Raw genomic sequence first — 15,585 nt, forward strand, 5'->3', positions numbered from 1 at the left:
AGCTACTCAGGAGACAGAGATCAGGAGAATCATGGTTTGAAGCCAGCCTGGGCAAGTAGTTTGTGAGACTCCAATCTCGGAAAAAAAAAATTACAAAAAAAAGGGATGGTGGAGTGGTTGAAAGTGTAGGCCCTGAGTTCAAATCCCAGTACTGCAAAAAGAAAGAAAAAGGAAACACCAACCCTTCAGCATTCTAGATTTAACAAGACTCCATCTTTCTCTATTACTTCTAGAATCATGAGCATTCTAGATACAAGAGATCTCTGGCATGGAAAAATAACCTCAATATTCTAGATGTCAGACCATTATACAATATCCACATATTCTAGATTTCCAACACTTTAGCCCTCCTACCCCACTCTTTCCAGAATCTCCATCAGTTATACTTCTCCCAGTATTTTGAGTGTCCCAGAGTGTTTCATTTTGCTTTGTTTTGTTTAAATTCCATGGCTGGGGATGTAGCTAGTGGCAGAGCACTTGCCTAGCATGCATGAGGCCCTGGGTTCCATCCAAAACCCTCCCAAGAGTTTGAGATTCACAGGTATTCCAGAACACCCAACTTTTAGAATCACTCACCTTTTAGGTCTCCCATTTATTCTAGATTATCTGAAAATCAAGAATCCCATACCAGCCATTCATGGTGCTACTGCCACCTACGGCAACCCACACCTCCATTCCATGTTAGAAATCTGGGTTTTCCCACCATCCAGGGACACATAGCCCCCTAGAGCAGTAAGGATGCCACTGTAATTCAAGCTACTTGAGAAGTGGAGACAGGAGGATGGAGGTTCGTGGCCAGTCTCAGGAAAAAGCTTTAGCTTATCTGAAAAAAATAGCTAAAGCAGAAAGGACTGGATACGTGGCTCAAGTAGTAGAGTGCCTGCCTAGCAAGCATGAGGTCCTGAGTTCAAACCCCAGTACCACCAAAAAAAAAAAAAAGAACATGCTATTATGAATTTCTTAGAATGCAAACAAATGCCCTACTGCTCTGGAAGGACAGAAAGCCCAGACTCCCCTTCTCTGTATGTCCCAGAATCCAGATTCCTTTCTGCCTCTCATAATTCTTAGCAATTCAGAAATTATGGCATGCAAAATATTCCTACTAGCAGAGATTCACAGGTATTCGATGACTGTCTCCCATTCCAGAATCAGTGGTTTTTCCAGGTCTTTTTTATCAGAAATATCTACATCTGGATTCTCTAATATGCAGAGGAGAATCCTAATATTGCTAATCCACTGATATTCCAGAATAGCCCTGGGTTCTAGATTCCCTAGCATTCTGGACCCTCTGCACACCCTGGCATCTCAGAAACTAGGATTCTGGAATTAGCATACTCTAAAAACCCTTGCTCCTAGTCTGGCCAACTTCCTCTCCTCCTCATTGGCCAAAGTTAAAGATGAAGAAAACTTCTCTGAAAAAGTGCCAGAGAAGCAGGCATGATTTGGAGAAAACCCCCAAAGGCAGCAGCCTAAAGCCAGTGGCATGTCCCCACACAGGAAAGGGGTGAGGGGCTGGGCAAAGAGTTTGCAATGGCGAAGTTTAGGTACAAATAAATGTTAAAGATGAGCCAATCACTTAGTCAACACCTGGGCTTCTGCCTACCTGCAGTCATTCACCCTGCTGGAAGTAACAGTTCCCTAATTCTGTCTTCAGGAACTGCTCTTCTACTCTGTCTGCACGGGGCTGACCTCACCTCCTAGCTCATGAGGGCTCACAACCTCATCACCCTGTCCATAGTGAATGGCTCAGGACAGTCATATGACTCAACTAAAGCCTGTAAGAACTACTCCTGTGATTTTTGCTGCTGCTAGAAAGAAAAAAAAAGTTAAGGAGCTTCCTGGAATTATCTTGCCACTCAGAGGAGAAAACCTTTGCATCCAAGAGGAAAGCAAAGGTATGAGATGGAAAGACATTCTGGACGAGTATTTGCACCCCTGGATCCGGCCATGCCTGAAGCCAGAATGTAAGTCAATACATTTCTTTGCTAAAACCAGGAGGGGCCAAATATTCCCAAATTTACAGCAGGAACCTGATTGGGTCCCATATCTCCCCCATCCCTTCCCTGGGGATCCCAAAACCTACTAAGAATGCAAACAAGGTATTGGCAGTGAGGATTTTATTGGGGTGACTTTGGCTTCCAGAAAAGGGAAAAGATGGAGGCCTGGTAACAATGACCACTTCAAGGAGGCCCTGGCCCTGAACCCAGGGCTCCAACAGAAAGCAGGGAGGCACCTGAGTCCCCTGGAATCAGGGTATCCAAAGGCACCATGGCAGCTGTGTTCAAAAGGAAGTTTTATTGAAGCTTTTCTTGGGAGGCATGAGGGGAGCCCCGAGGCCAGTGGAGGGCCGAGGGGCTGGTGTTGGTGGCCGACGGGGCTCTGGAGCACTCCGTACCAGTTCCTGGCATCGTTCCACGAAGCTGCCTCCCACTCGGCGCCGGGCCTCCGCCTGTGGGGGGCTGGGGCTCCCATGACGGCCAGTCAGGGAGGTGTTACTGGAGGCTGAGTAGAGACTGAAGTGGGGGGGTGTCACTAACCTACTAGCATCATGGGCCAGGCGGCCACCCCTTCCACAAGGCCTGGGGGCTGTTCCTCAGAATGGGGACCGGAGCCGCAGCTACCTGGTGAGAGAGGTCCGGGGTGAGGGGCTAGGGAGAGAGCCCCGAGAGGAAGCCAGCAGGGCCAGCTCACACTGCTCCAACTGTCCCATCAGTTCTTCCTCCGTCAGGCCACCTGCTGGAAGGAAGCAGAGTCAGGAGGCAAGGGACAGTAACTGTAGTGCAGGGCCGGGATAGGTGAAAGGATGCAGAGATCGACAGGCAGGGGTCAGAGTCCATGAGAGAGGGGTGGAAAAACAAGGACGAGGAGAGGCTGGAGGGCAGGGAAGTGGGCCAGAGGCAAGGCCTTAGGAAGGGAGACCCTGTGGAAGTAGGTGCTGTGGGTCAGGGTTCTGGGTGAGTGTGGGGCCTGGACTGTGTGCAAAGTGAGGTGGGAAATACCAGGGGCCTGGCCGAGGCCATCCATGGCTGTGGTCAGGTCCCACATGGCCAGGCTCCCATTGGCTTGCCCTGTGAGTAGGTAGCGCCGGGGCCGGGAGCCGAGCCGCCGGGAACCCTCACACTCCAGCACGGTGAAGGCAGTTGTGGGGGATCCATCTACGGAGCGCACTGAGCACACCCTATAGAAAGCAAAGGGTGAGAGGTCAAAATCTGCTGCTTGTTCCTGGTCCCTCCAAGTCTCATCCCACCTCCCACCAGTCAACCCAGGACCTGGCATCTCTCCCATGGCTGCCTCCTCCTCTCTCACACCAGGCACCTGGCCTCACCCCATCCCTTCTCGTGTTCATTCCTTACAATGACCCTGGAGCACTCAGGACAAAGCTTCAGCTTTCTACAAACTGGACAGGCCACAAGCCTGCCCAACCATGTGACCACTTCTTACCCCAGCTCCAGGGGCCCACGATCCTGGCCTCCTACCCGTGGAGCCCTTCCCAGCCTTTGCACTGGACACGCCCTGTCCCTCTCCTTTCTTCTGCTCAAGGTTCCTCTTCAAGAGAACCCTCCCAGGCCCCCTTCCCTGCTGGAGCTAGCACCTGCTCTGGGCTCCTACAGCTTCCTGTGCCCCATCCAGGCCTGACTCTGTACCTGTGCCTCCTACCCCATCCCTCTCTGCCTTACCCTCCTCATCCCATCCCTGACCCTCTGCCTGCACCTCCCCATTTTGTCCCCAATCCTCTGCCTGTGCCTTTCTTCCCTATCCCCTTCCCTGTAACTCCCCATGCCATTCTCTTCCTGCCATTACTGTACTGGGCCCTCTGTCTCAGGTCCAGCACAATAAGGTTCTCCAGCATCACCTCACCCACACGTCACACCTTTGGTCCCTCTAGCCCCCAAACCCACCAGGCCTGTGCACCCTCCAGTCCTCTGCTCCCTCATTGCCCCTTGGCTGGGGACCCCTTTCTGGCCCCTAACCCAGCTGGCATCTTGTCTTCTCCCCAACATCCCCTCCATTTGGTGGGACAGTCCTCACCGCTGCCCAGTGGATGAAAGTCGCACGAAGAGCTGGCTGGCACTTGGCACCACCTTCTGAATGAACACCTGCTGGTCATCTCGCTCACCGTAGGGGCCTAGCCAGGTGGGATGGGATCAGGGCCAGTCACAGTCCCTTGGGCCTTCAGATCCCAAGGTGCTTCTTCCTACGCCACTACTGGTCCCCTCCCAGACCTAGGTCCCATTCCCAGGCTACAGGAGTTGGGCGGGGTTAAAGAGGTCAATGAATTCAGGCCCATCAAGGAATCGGGCACTGGACTGTGGAGATGGGGCCCTGGGCCATGTGGCAGTCAGTAGGAACTAATGAAGGTAGCAGAGTCAGCTACCTAACAGGGTTCAGCCAGGAGTGAACAGAAATCATCATGGGTCAGGTGGAAATCAGTGGGGGTCAGTAGGGGATCAAAAATGAAGGGGACAGAGGTTGGCCAGGACATCTCGGTGGGTCAGTAGAGATCTATAGGGGTCAGCAAGGAGGGAGCCAGGGGTCAGTAGGCACCAATGTCATTGCCAGCACTGCAGCCGCCATGCCCGTCTGCTGACTCCAGCGCCAGGATCTTGAAGGAGGCGAGCGGGGTGGAACCCGGCTGTGTAGAAATCATACCTCGGAAGCGAGTCACAGACCACGTTCGCACGTGGTTGTTGTCAGCACAGACTGAGGAACACGGGGATAACAGAAAGTCAGGTCTGGCCATGACATCCATGTGGCCCGAACTACCTGAGCGCCAGGGTGACCCTTTCAGAGACACCAGGTTCCAGACTCCCCTGAGTCCTTCCCTTTCAGAGAATTTTCTGTTACAGAATTCCAAATGGTCAGAGATTCAGTTGTTCTACCTCCAAAATGAGCCTGGCCTCACGTTACTCTGGCCACTGCCCACTGTGATGCGTCCACCTCATATACTGCCTGGACCACTGTGACAGCCCCCTCCTTGGACTCCCTGCTCCCATTTGGTCCCCACAGTCAGCCAGAGAGAGCTGTGAACACCTGAGTGCAGCCACGTCTCTCCCCTGCTCAGAGCCCTTCCGCAGTTCCCGCTCCCAGCACCTCTCTGCCCTCATCTCCTCCCCCTGACCCCCTTGCTCTCTCCTCTGCAGGCTCAGGGGCTTTCTGCAATCCCCAGACACACCAAACATCCTCTCACCTCAGTGTCTTTGCAGTGCCTGTTCCCACTGTCTGGAATGTTTTGTCCCTGCCAATCTGCAGTGCTTATCCCCTCATTTCAGCTCAGAGGTTCTTCCTCAAACAGACCCTCCCTGAATTACCCATTTCCAGTGACTCCTACACTCTTGTGAAAGAAATGTGAGTTGTCAGAATCAAAATGGAGTCACTTAAGCCAAGTGGGAGTATACAACTGTAATCCCAGGACTCAGGAAGCTAAAATAAGGAGGAACTGGAATTTGAGGCTAGCCTTCGCAACATAGGAAGATGCTGTCTCAAAACGAAACAAAGTGCAACAAATAATAGCAACAAACTTCTTCCCCTTGCCATGACCCCTTTGAATACATCCATAGTTTACTATGTCTGTGTAGTCCCATTCCAGTGCTCTGCCCCTTCCAAATAAATGTCATTATTCTTCCCAGAATTTCTCTTTTATTTAGATTGACACTCTATAGCCATATACCACTTTTGGTTGTTTTTGATGGTACTGAGGTTTGAACTCAGGGCCTCACACTTGCTAGGGAGGCACTTTATCACTTGAGTCACTCTGCCAGCCCTTTTCTGTGTTGGGCATTTTTGAAATAGGGTCTCTCAAACTATTTGTTCAAGCTTCTAATCGGGATCCTCTAGATTTCTCTGCCTCCTGAGCAGCCAGGATTACAGACATTAGCCACTGGCACCTGACTTCCACTGGTTATTTTTGAGATAGGGTCTCAAAAGTGCTCAGGCAAGCCTGTACCGCGATCCTCCCATTTATGCTTTCCTAGGTATCTAGAATGACAATCCTGTCTCTGTCTCCTGAGTGCTGGGATTATAGATGTACACCACCAGGCCCAGCTATTTTATTTATTTTTTGAGACAGGGTCTCACTATGTAGCTCAGGCTGGCCTTGAACTCCCAATCCTCTTGCCTCTGCCTCCCAAGTGCTTGGATTACAAGTGTGTGTCACCACAACTGGTTCTATCTCTGTTGCTCTCTCCACCCTCTCTATATATGTACATACATTTTTGGGGGGGTGTGCAGTAGTGGGGTTTGAACTCAGGGCTTTGCTTGCTAGGCAGGAGCTCTAACACTTGAACTATGCCTCCAGGCCTTTTTGCTCTGGGTTATTTTTGAGATAGAGTCTTGCTTTTTACCCAGGCTGACCTGGACCTTCCTATTTTAAGCTCCCCACCACAGCTGGAATACCATTATGCACATACCATTATGCTCCGCTTTTTTCCATTGAGATGGGGTCTTACGAACTAGGCTGGGCTGGCACTGTGATCCTCCTTATCTCAGGTTCCCTCATAGCTTGGGATGACAGGCACCAGCCATTGCACGCAACTCTCTGGCTCTATTATTTTTGTGTTTTTTGATTGGACTAGGGTTTGAATTCAGGGCTTTGGGCTTACAAGGCAGGCACTCTACCACTTGTGCCACACCTCCAGTCCATTTTGTTCTGGTTATTTTGAAGATGGGATCTCTTGAATTATTTACCTGGCCTGGCCTCGAACTGCAATCCTCTCAATCTCAGCCTCCCAAGTAGCTAGGATTACAGGCGTAAGCCACTAGTGCCAGGCCTTTATCTACCATCTGCCACCCCACTCGAACATTAGCTCCGTGGGGGCAGAGATTGGCCTGTCTCATTTATCACTGTATTCCCTGTACCCGGTACACAGTAGATGCTCAATAAATGCTTTTCCAATTCATGAGGTCTTTTCCACACCCCCCTCCCCATGCTCTATACCCCAGACTGGTCCCCTTACAGCCTTGCAATTGAGTCTTCTCTCAGTTCTGCAATTCCTCTCCTGGTCTCTCTGCCACCATCAGCCTTGCAGAGCTCTCTCCCTACCAGCCATCTGCAGTAGAAATCCTCACTCCTACCCAAGCCAACTCTCCTGCAGGGGGACCTACCTGAGATGAGGTGCTTCTCAGACAGCATGATCTTGGTGACAGGGCTGCGGTGCACAGTGAAGGTCTGGAAGAGCTGGGGTCCTGAGCCTACTGTCTCAGGGTGCTGCACAATGACCCGCACACTCCCTGAGCTGGTGCCATAAGCGATCTCAATCCAGTTCCCACTGTCACCTGGTGAGGGGCCAAGGATGAAGAGAGGGCCTATGTTGAGGAGAGACAGAAACCAAGGCAGAAAGAAAGAGACAGGCAGAGAATAGAGCCAGAGCCAGAGCCAGGAGAGAAGGGGAGAAAGGTAGTGAGATGTGAGAAATGGAGGGCCAAGGAAACAAAGGCACAGATACAGAGAGAGACAGAGAAAGACTGACCCAATAAGAGAGGGAAGAGATTGAAACACAGAGAGGCCAGACATGGTGGATCACACCTATAGTCCTAGGTACCTGGAAGGTGGAGGTCAGGAGGACTGAGGCTGGTGGCCAGCCCAGGGGAAAAGTTCATGAGAACCATCCCCATCTCAACCAATAAAAGCTGGGCATGGTGGCATGTGTCTGTCATTCCAGCCATCCGGGAATTATAAATAGGACTGCTGTGTACACCAGCTTGGGCATAAAGCAAGACCCTGTCCCCAAAACAACTAAAGCAAAAAGGGCTGGAGATGTGGCTCACATGGTAAAGTATCTGCCTAGGAATTACAAGGCCCTGAGTTCAACCCCCAGTACGGAAAGAAGGGAGGGAAGAACATTTTGTGCAGTAGGTGGAGTGGCTCAAGTGGTAGAGCGCCTGCCTAGCAATCATGAGGCCCTGAGTTCAAACACCAGTACCACAAAAACAAACAAATAGAACATTTTGAAAGGATCAAAATTAAAAAAAAAAAAAAAAACCACAAAAACAAAAAGCAAAACAAAAAAAAGTTTTGTGCAGCAATCATGGGCAACGGATTGTGGTTACAAATAGTAACAAGATGTAAGAGAACAACTGAAATATATTTCCAGTATCATTTCTGGAAATTTAAAGACACATCTACAACCTCCTTTTTTTGTTTTTGTGGTACCAGGGTTTGAACTCAGGGCCTACACCTTGAGCCTCCACTAACCCTTTCTTCTGTGATGGAATTTTTCACATAGTTCACATAGGTCTTGAGAACTATTTGCCTCGGCTGGCTTCGAACCTTGATCCTCCTGATCTCTGCCTCCTGAGTAGTTAGGATTACAGGTGTCAGCCACTTGCACCCCCTACAACCTCCATTTTGTAAGGACATATGCAAAGGAAAGGATAAGTGTTAGACATGACGGAATAGCAGTGGGCAGTAGGGAGGGACATAGGGAAGAAAGGAGTAGATAAATGAAATACAAGAAGGGTGCAAATGTGCACTGAAGTTAGGTCAATGATTAACTTATTCCTGCTAGGAAAGAAGGAACTGTAACCCCTACCTGACACCATATGCAATGTGTAAATGATGAAACAAAAAAAAGCTTCTAGAATAAAACAGGGGAAATCTTTGTGACCTGGGGTAGACAGATAACTTCAGATCAGAAAGCACTAACCTCTAAAAAACAACCATTCTGCTAAATGAAAAACTGGATGGTGGATGATTGGTTATATGACTTTGTAAATATACTAAAACCAACTGAATTGTGCACTTTAAAGTGGTGGATGTGGCTCAGGGTACAGCTCAGTGGTAGCATGCTGGCATAGCATGCGTGAGGCCCTGGGTTCATTCCCCACCACCCCAGCACCACCAACAACAAAAAAGACGAATTTTGTTATGTGAATTATGTCTCAAAATCAAAATAGATGGGCTTTTGCATTTAACATCAAGAAAACAAAAGTAGGCTGCAAGCATGGCTCAAGCAGTGCTTGAGTTCAAACCCCAGCACAGTTAAAAAAAAGGGGGGGTGTAGCCCTAAATAAGAACTTGGATTTGTCCACTATACAATATGCATGTTCTTGGTTTTACAAACAAGCAACTATCATACCCTGATCAGAGATGGGAGGGAACACAAAGATTATCAGTGGCCTGTTTTGCCCCTGGTACAGAGGCTGGTCACAGTCCAGCATGTAGAACAGTGCTCAGGAAATATTTGCTGAGGGCTGGCAAAGTGGCTCAAGCAGTAAGAGGACCTGCCTAGCAAGCATGAGGCACTGAGTTCAAAACCCAGTGCTGCCAGGGGGGAAAAAATACATATATGTATGTATGTATGTGTATCTTTGCTGAATGACTAAATGATAAGTCCCACGACAGGCCACGTGAGCAGAGACACAGCTGGCTTGTGACAGCAGGGGCAAAAGCTGTATCATAACTTACTGGTCTTGGGGGTGAGGTAGACACTAAGGGCAGTGACTCCATCCTCCGCCGGGTCCCGGTAGAGCTCGCTGACAAGGAGGTCATTGTCCTTCATGCGCAGGGGGAACTTCTGCACATCTGGGTAGGCAGGGGTGGGGTGGGTTTATCCAAGGTGCCAGGCCTGCCCTGCCCCTCATGTCCCAGGGGAGGCCGCTGCTCACCCACGTAGTAGATGGAGCCATTGCTGCAGCCCAGGAGGAGAAAGGATCCCGCCGCGTCGTAACTGGTGATGGGCTGCACCTCCTGGACCTGGGGCCCGGGCAGCAGGAGGCAGTGGCAAGGACCCTTCCCACCTTCGCTTCCAGTGTGCCCTCTCCCTCTCCAGAACCCACGTCTCCCTCTCCAGAACCCACATGTCCCTCTCCAGAACCGTCTCCCTCTCCAGAACCCACGTCTCCCTCTCCAGAACCCACGTCTCCCTCTCCAGAACCCACTTCTCCCTCTCCAGAACCCACTTCTCCCAGGCTCGCCAGCTGTGGGACTTTACCTGACTTCTGCCTGTCTGTGTGACTCCCTTTGTGCCTTTCTCTCTCACCCTCCTTCTGTCTCTTCTCAACTTCAATCTCACTGTGCATCCCAGACTGGCCTCAAACTCCTAATACTCCTCCCTCAGCCTCCCAAGTGCTGGGATTATAGGTGTGTACCACCAGATCTAGCTCTATTTGGGTTCCTGCCTCTTACACCATCTTCCCTACACCTGGTCCCTCACCCAATGCTAGGAGAATTCTCTCCTTTCCTTTCTAAACCCATGCTCTGCAGCTCCTCCTCTGGGAAGGCCTCTTGGATTCTTCATGGGCCTTTATCATACACACCCAGGCCCTGTCCACTGCTGGGTTCTCTGACTCTCTCCAGGTGGGGTGGGTCTGTATAATCTGGACACTTAAAAAAGGGGAACCAGGCTGGCCAGAACCCTGACCTGCCAGTGCTTGGTGACTGCATTCCACACTCCGATGCGCCCCGTGTGGCTTGTGGCAATGAGCTGGTTGCCAACGAAGAACAAGGCTTCCACAGGCACCCCCAGGTAGAAGACTCCTGGGGCAGAGAAGGCTCATTTGGGACCATGCTTCACAGGGAGGAGGGTGGCGGTAGGAACTCTCTAAGGGCCAGAGGGTTCTGTTGGACCCCGGGTACCTCCCTGAATAGAGGATTCTAGGAGAAATTATACAGGATTTCTAACAGCTGTGGTTCTCTGCGGTACTGGGGAATTCTAATACACTGAGACATCCAACAGGGCAAAACACCCAGTGGCTGAGGGCTCTTAGGGAGGACTGAGGTTTTTTTTTTTTAGGGACAATTTGGCCTAACAAGTCGTATTCCTAATGTCAACACAGATTCTAACAGGCCCTGGGATTTTACTGGCATGGAACATTCTAACAGAGCAAAGAGATCCAACAGGGCAGGGTATTTTGATGGAGGAGAGAATTGTAGTGAGTAGATTCCCCTAAAAGGCCAAGGAATTCCAACAGGATATGGAATTCTGAAGGACAGAAACATTTTCATGGGGTAAAGAGATTTCTATTAGATTTAGGCAAGGAATTCTTATGGGTTTGAGAATTTTATAGAGTGGATTATTTTAACAGGTCATAGAATTCTTCAAGGTAGAGGCTTCTGGAAACAACCTGTGGACATACCTATCTCAGAGCCACCGCCTTCTGCCTGTAGAGCCCACAGCAGGATCTCACTGCCGGTGGCTGCTGCCACCATCTTGTCATGCTCACCCAAAGCCCCAGCAGGCACCCGGGCAGTTAGCGCCAGGCGTTCGATGGGCCAGTCTAGGCGAGGGCTGGAAAACACCAGCTGCCAGCCAGATGCTTCCTTCAGCCTGTAGGATGGGAGCCATTACAACTGCCACCTCTAACCCTCTAATCCAGGGCTCAGAGCCTCTGCTGCCACCCCCTTCCCAGCACCTGTAGCAGACAAGAAACTGGGCATAGGCCACAGCAATCCAATTCTTGTGACCACACACCAGGCGCACCATTCCCGGCTCCTCTGGTTGTCCTGGTGGGGAAGAGAAGGGACCAGAGCAAGGTCACAAGGACCCACAGGCTGCCCTAACCTCCCAGAAGACAGAAACTTACCTGAAGGGGAGGGGGGGGCTCTCTCTTCCAGCATTCGGCCCAGCAGTCCTGCACTGCCCAGGTTGGGGGGCATTGTGTTGCTTCGTCGTACTGGGGATGGGCGCCCCCCAACCTGCTGGGGCCCCACCAGGCTGTGCCGGTTTCGCCGTTTCACTGGGAATACTGGGGAAGGGACAGAGTAACCATAATTGTAATTATGGCTGTCTGTAAGCAATTAAACTACAACATAACATATTCAGCTCTCCCCTCCCCATAGACCACAGTATCCTGGTGAAAATGTTAGTGGTGCCAGGCATAGCTTTCAATTACATAGTGTGACACGGGAGTTAGTCCTTTTCAGTTCCCTGAAGCCCATTACAGAGCAAGAATCAGTTTGGTGCTAGGAGACATTAACCCCTCTTCACTTGCTAATCTTCTCTCCTAATAAGAGACGTCTTTGTGCTTGGTAGGTGACAAACAGTCTCTACCCAGAGTCTAATACCACTGTTATGTTTGAGTCTTATTTTCATGCTTGCTTTGTATTGGGGTATAAAGGTAGTGTTATAAAGGTTCTATTTAAAACTGATGTTTTGAGAAGCGGGGTAAAACTAAGGAAAATAATAGTTTGGCTCTTTATATCTGGCAAATTTCATGAAGATAATATAATAGCTGAGGTTAGGAGGAAAAAAGTCATACATTAAGTTTTACATTCTGTTCCTTTTACCAATCAGCAAAACCTAGTAACAATTCCCAATAACCTCTGAGGCAGACTTTTCCAAAGCTGAATGATGCAAGGTTTCACAGAGAGCTCAGTCAGTAACTTACCTTTAATATTTTCCCCTCTGTGCAAAAGAACCCAGCTCTTCCAAAGTTTTCCCACAAGGAAATCAAATGTGGACTACAACTCCCATCAGGCTCTAGTGCATGCTTCGGAGCTTTAAGGAGAACTAGCTGGCCCATCTGCCTCACAGAAAATGCTGTTTCCTACTTCCTTTCCAAGCATCAAACCAAGCCTTTGATACGTAACTACAATTCCCATGATGTCTCAGTGCTCATAGTCCTGGCACGCAAGTGCTACAGCATTATGGGAAACATAGTCTTTAGTCTGCCCGCTCCTTTTCATTGAGTGCCCACCTGGTGGAGGTAGATAACCATTGAAGAGGACATTTCCACAAGAAGATCGATCCAACTCCTCCCTCAGCTGCAGGCGACGAACTGCAACAAAGTGCTCAATGCTGGGCCTTAGGGGACACTGAGGCAGGCTCCTATTCACCTCCCCATCTCTTTTGACCATTCCTATCATCACAGCCAGGACCGAATCCAGTGCTTTCAGCTCTAACCCGACCCTCTTCCAGGACAGAGTGGGAGGAGGGGTAGAGAGCGTTCAGGAGGCATACTTAGAGAGCTGGTTTTCTATGCAACGAGGATGCAAACTGAAGGGAAGTCGGGGGTGAGTTCCCACTTACCCAGTGGAGTGAGCCCATAGAACTGAGCTTCGTGGAGAAGGCTGGAACCGTGGACACCCCTGGGTAGTAGAATTGACTAGGGGTCAAAATCTGGGGTATGGGAGTGGGCAAAGAATTGTGAGGAGGAAACTGCACAGAGAATTTTGAGAGGTAGCTCAGTAAGTCTGAAAGGATAAAGATTCTAAGGGGCAATGACAAGAGTAGTGAAGTGTGTGGGTGTGTTTGGGGGGAATTCTAAGGTCAGGTAACTTTTAAATGACCAAGATTCTGAATAATTTTAAAAGAATGGCGCTTAAGGGAACACTCTGAGAAGAGACTTCCATGGTTGTGAGGACGGTGGGGGACTCCCTTTTTATCCATACCAACCTGGGGTCCAACTCTTTGGTGCGCAGGAAGTTGAGGATGGGGGCGAAGACAGTGGGGTCCCTGTCAATGAAGATCTGTGGGAAAAGGGGGCAGGGGATGGACAAGGCAAAGAGCGGACGTGAGTGGGTGTCCTGTCCCTCCTCCTACCGGTCGCCCCCATTTCAGCTATTGCCCTACTCACTGCGCCAGTCTCATCTTTCAGAGTCGAGATGCGTCCGCTCAGAAGACTACAGGAAGAGGAAACAAAGCAGGTATCACGGCCCCAAGGAGGTGAAGTGTTAGTGGTGGAAAGTAGGTCTCCCCACACCCTCTCCTCCTACCCCTCTGCCCTCGTCCCAAACTCGCTCTACTTATCACCTGGAGAAGAAGGAGTCTGGGATCCAGGTGAGAGTCTGGCGAGAGGTACTGAATCTGGACGGGGAAGTAAAGTGGACGCACGAGATGATGGGGAGAAGATGAGGAACACCGCCCCCTCCCGCAAGGTTCTTCCAGGCTCGGAGCCTTCAGCACAGGGCGGAGCAACCCTTTGATGGACAAGGACTCCCCAGGACAGATGGGTACTCCCATTCGGCTCCCCGTCCCCGAGAATGGGGCCTCGGAAATTTCCCACAGTCACCTCTTGCCTCCCACGTTCAGATGAATCACTTCTCCTGGAGGTCCCCGACCCGGGACCCCCTCAGCTGCAGTAATCGCCGCAGCCATGGCCCCAGGGCGAGCCTGGCAGCCAGCACCCACTTCCGGGTTGCAACCAGACCCCGCCCCCACTTCGTGCTCATAGGGCTGAAGACTCCCGGGGCCGCCGAGGATTGGGCCGAGCGCCCGCTCGTCGCAGTTAAATTCTCCGCCTCTTTAAAGAGGGCGGCCTTTCCTGACCTGGACGTAGCGGACCAAGGCGGCTCCTTTGGGGAAGTTTAATCACTTCCCCATCCCTTTACGGTTCCTATTTTAAGTATGACATGTAGGTGATTCATGGAGAAGTGTGTATTCACACCGCGAAATAAGTCCACACCAAGGAGTACATCTAGATGATCTCCGCAGTCACCGCCCCCGTCCCAGCCCACCCTTCGGTTCCTCCTGCGCAGTCCAAGTTACGCGAACAAACCAGCGTAGACCGTCAAAGCTAAAGGATTTATTATAGGTACATACAGTGTGCGCCTGCCACACTGCCCCACGCCGGGGCCCCAGCGGCTTCTCCAGGTTGCCATGGGGACTGCCCACAACCCTGATCCCCCACTCCCCAGGGAGGTGCTCCAGCCAGAAGCATGCAGGGGGAGGGCTTCCCCTCACCCCTCCCCTCGTGAAGTGGCATTTACAGCTGGAGGGGGGAGGGGAGAGGAAGGCAGTTTTGAGCTTTGACGTCCCTCCCATTAAAAGCCTTCGCGGATGCGGGGCGGGGAGGGGGAGGGTCGACGTTTTGCAAAAAATAAACTCAGGAATTAATCGCATGGCTCTGAGGCGGTGGAGTGCAGGGGCTAGGGCCCCTTCGTTCCCCCCTCCCAGACAGAGATCAAGGCAGCATTGGAAGTGAGGTAAAGGCGAGGAGGGACTGTCCCCTCCCCACCCCCTAGCACCCTGGATGGTCCAGGGGACCTCACCAGCGCCCCCGTGCCCATCCTTAGGGCGGAGAGGAGGCCAGGAATTATCGCCCCCACCACCCCAGCTTCTTGGGGCAGGATCTGTGGATGGGTCAGGGGGCTTGGCTCAACTGTCCCCCTGCCCGCCTCCACCAAGCTCAGTTATTGCATAAAAAGAATGGAGCCCCAGCACCTGGGGTGGGGTGGCGAGCAGGAAGGGGCCGAGATATGGCTATAGGGGTAGCAATCCCCCCACCACCATTTCTTTGGGTGCGGGAGAAGTCCCCTCCTTTCCAGTGCCCATTGTGGCGCATCTGCAGCGTAATCCTGCCCTTCTGGAAGAGAAAGTGCCTTCGTGCCCACCGTGCAGAGAGGAGGGACAGACTTGTCAGGCCCTGGGGGTGCCACGAATCACTTCCGGCGCCCACTGGCCCTGCGCTCCCCGCCGTCGCGCTTGGGGTTGCCCTCGTCTGTGGATGATGTGGTGGGTAGTGTCTGGCCCCAGCGGGCGATCTCAGCGTGTTCTGCCACCGAGGAGGTCACCGCCTCCAGCCAACCGTTCATCTCCTCCTGAAGGAAGAAGCAGGGCACAGAGTCCGTATTTGGAAGACAGGAGCTGAATAATTTAGAACTAGCCTGCCCTCCCTGACTTCCGTTTCCCCCTCTGTTAAATCAGGGGG

General features: G+C 51.4%; 2 protein-coding genes across 6 annotated transcripts in view; both read right to left on the reverse strand.

The window, feature by feature from the left end:
- Positions 1-2,102: 2,102 nt before the first annotated feature.
- Shkbp1 (SH3KBP1 binding protein 1) lies at positions 2,103-14,080 on the reverse strand. 2 transcript variants are annotated; one of them, XM_074057111.1, is made up of 18 exons: positions 13,948-14,080; positions 13,689-13,742; positions 13,513-13,558; positions 13,332-13,405; positions 12,966-13,024; positions 12,634-12,714; positions 11,521-11,682; positions 11,350-11,440; positions 11,074-11,264; positions 10,359-10,474; positions 9,604-9,691; positions 9,404-9,520; positions 7,102-7,272; positions 4,546-4,701; positions 4,030-4,126; positions 3,000-3,178; positions 2,622-2,733; positions 2,103-2,513 (listed from the first exon to the last, which is right to left on the reverse strand). In XM_074057111.1, exons 1-18 carry the CDS (start codon positions 14,031-14,033, stop codon positions 2,282-2,284), a joined length of 2,112 nt encoding a protein of 703 aa, XP_073913212.1. In that variant the 5' UTR covers positions 14,034-14,080; the 3' UTR covers positions 2,103-2,281. The 2 variants fall into 2 exon arrangements, with proteins under 2 accessions (XP_073913212.1, XP_073913211.1); XM_074057110.1 differs by having other exon boundaries at positions 2,622-2,736.
- Positions 14,081-14,445: 365 nt separating this feature from the next.
- The window catches only part of Sptbn4 (spectrin beta, non-erythrocytic 4), a 75,601-nt gene continuing 74,461 nt past the window's right edge, over positions 14,446-15,585 (reverse strand). For 3 of the 4 annotated variants that reach the window (XM_020166916.2, XM_074057129.1, XM_074057130.1), the window contains one exon: positions 14,446-15,475. In XM_020166916.2, coding sequence (XP_020022505.2) covers positions 15,317-15,475 — 159 coding nt within the window. In that variant the 3' untranslated portion in view covers positions 14,446-15,316. The remainder of the gene's footprint in view (positions 15,476-15,585) is intronic. The other variant, XR_012442493.1, reaches the window with a different exon arrangement.

The sequence above is a fragment of the Castor canadensis genome, chromosome 16 (genome assembly GCF_047511655.1).
Source record: "Castor canadensis chromosome 16, mCasCan1.hap1v2, whole genome shotgun sequence".
In the NCBI taxonomy this organism is placed as follows: Eukaryota; Metazoa; Chordata; class Mammalia; order Rodentia; family Castoridae; genus Castor; species Castor canadensis.

What these genes read in the sequence shown, in the direction of transcription:
- Shkbp1 (XM_074057110.1), bottom strand. Translation starts at nt 14,033, where the DNA reads ATGGCTGCGGCGATTACTGCAGCTGAGGGGGTCCCGGGTCGGGGACCT. An exon ending in CTGAACGTGGGAGGCAAGAG is followed by an intron (nt 13,743 to 13,947) that starts GTGACTGTGGGA and finishes TTCCCCGTCCAG; the next exon opens with ATTCAGTACCTCTCGCCAGA. An exon ending in ACCAAAGAGTTGGACCCCAG is followed by an intron (nt 13,025 to 13,331) that starts GTTGGTATGGAT and finishes TCTACTACCCAG; the next exon opens with GGGTGTCCACGGTTCCAGCC.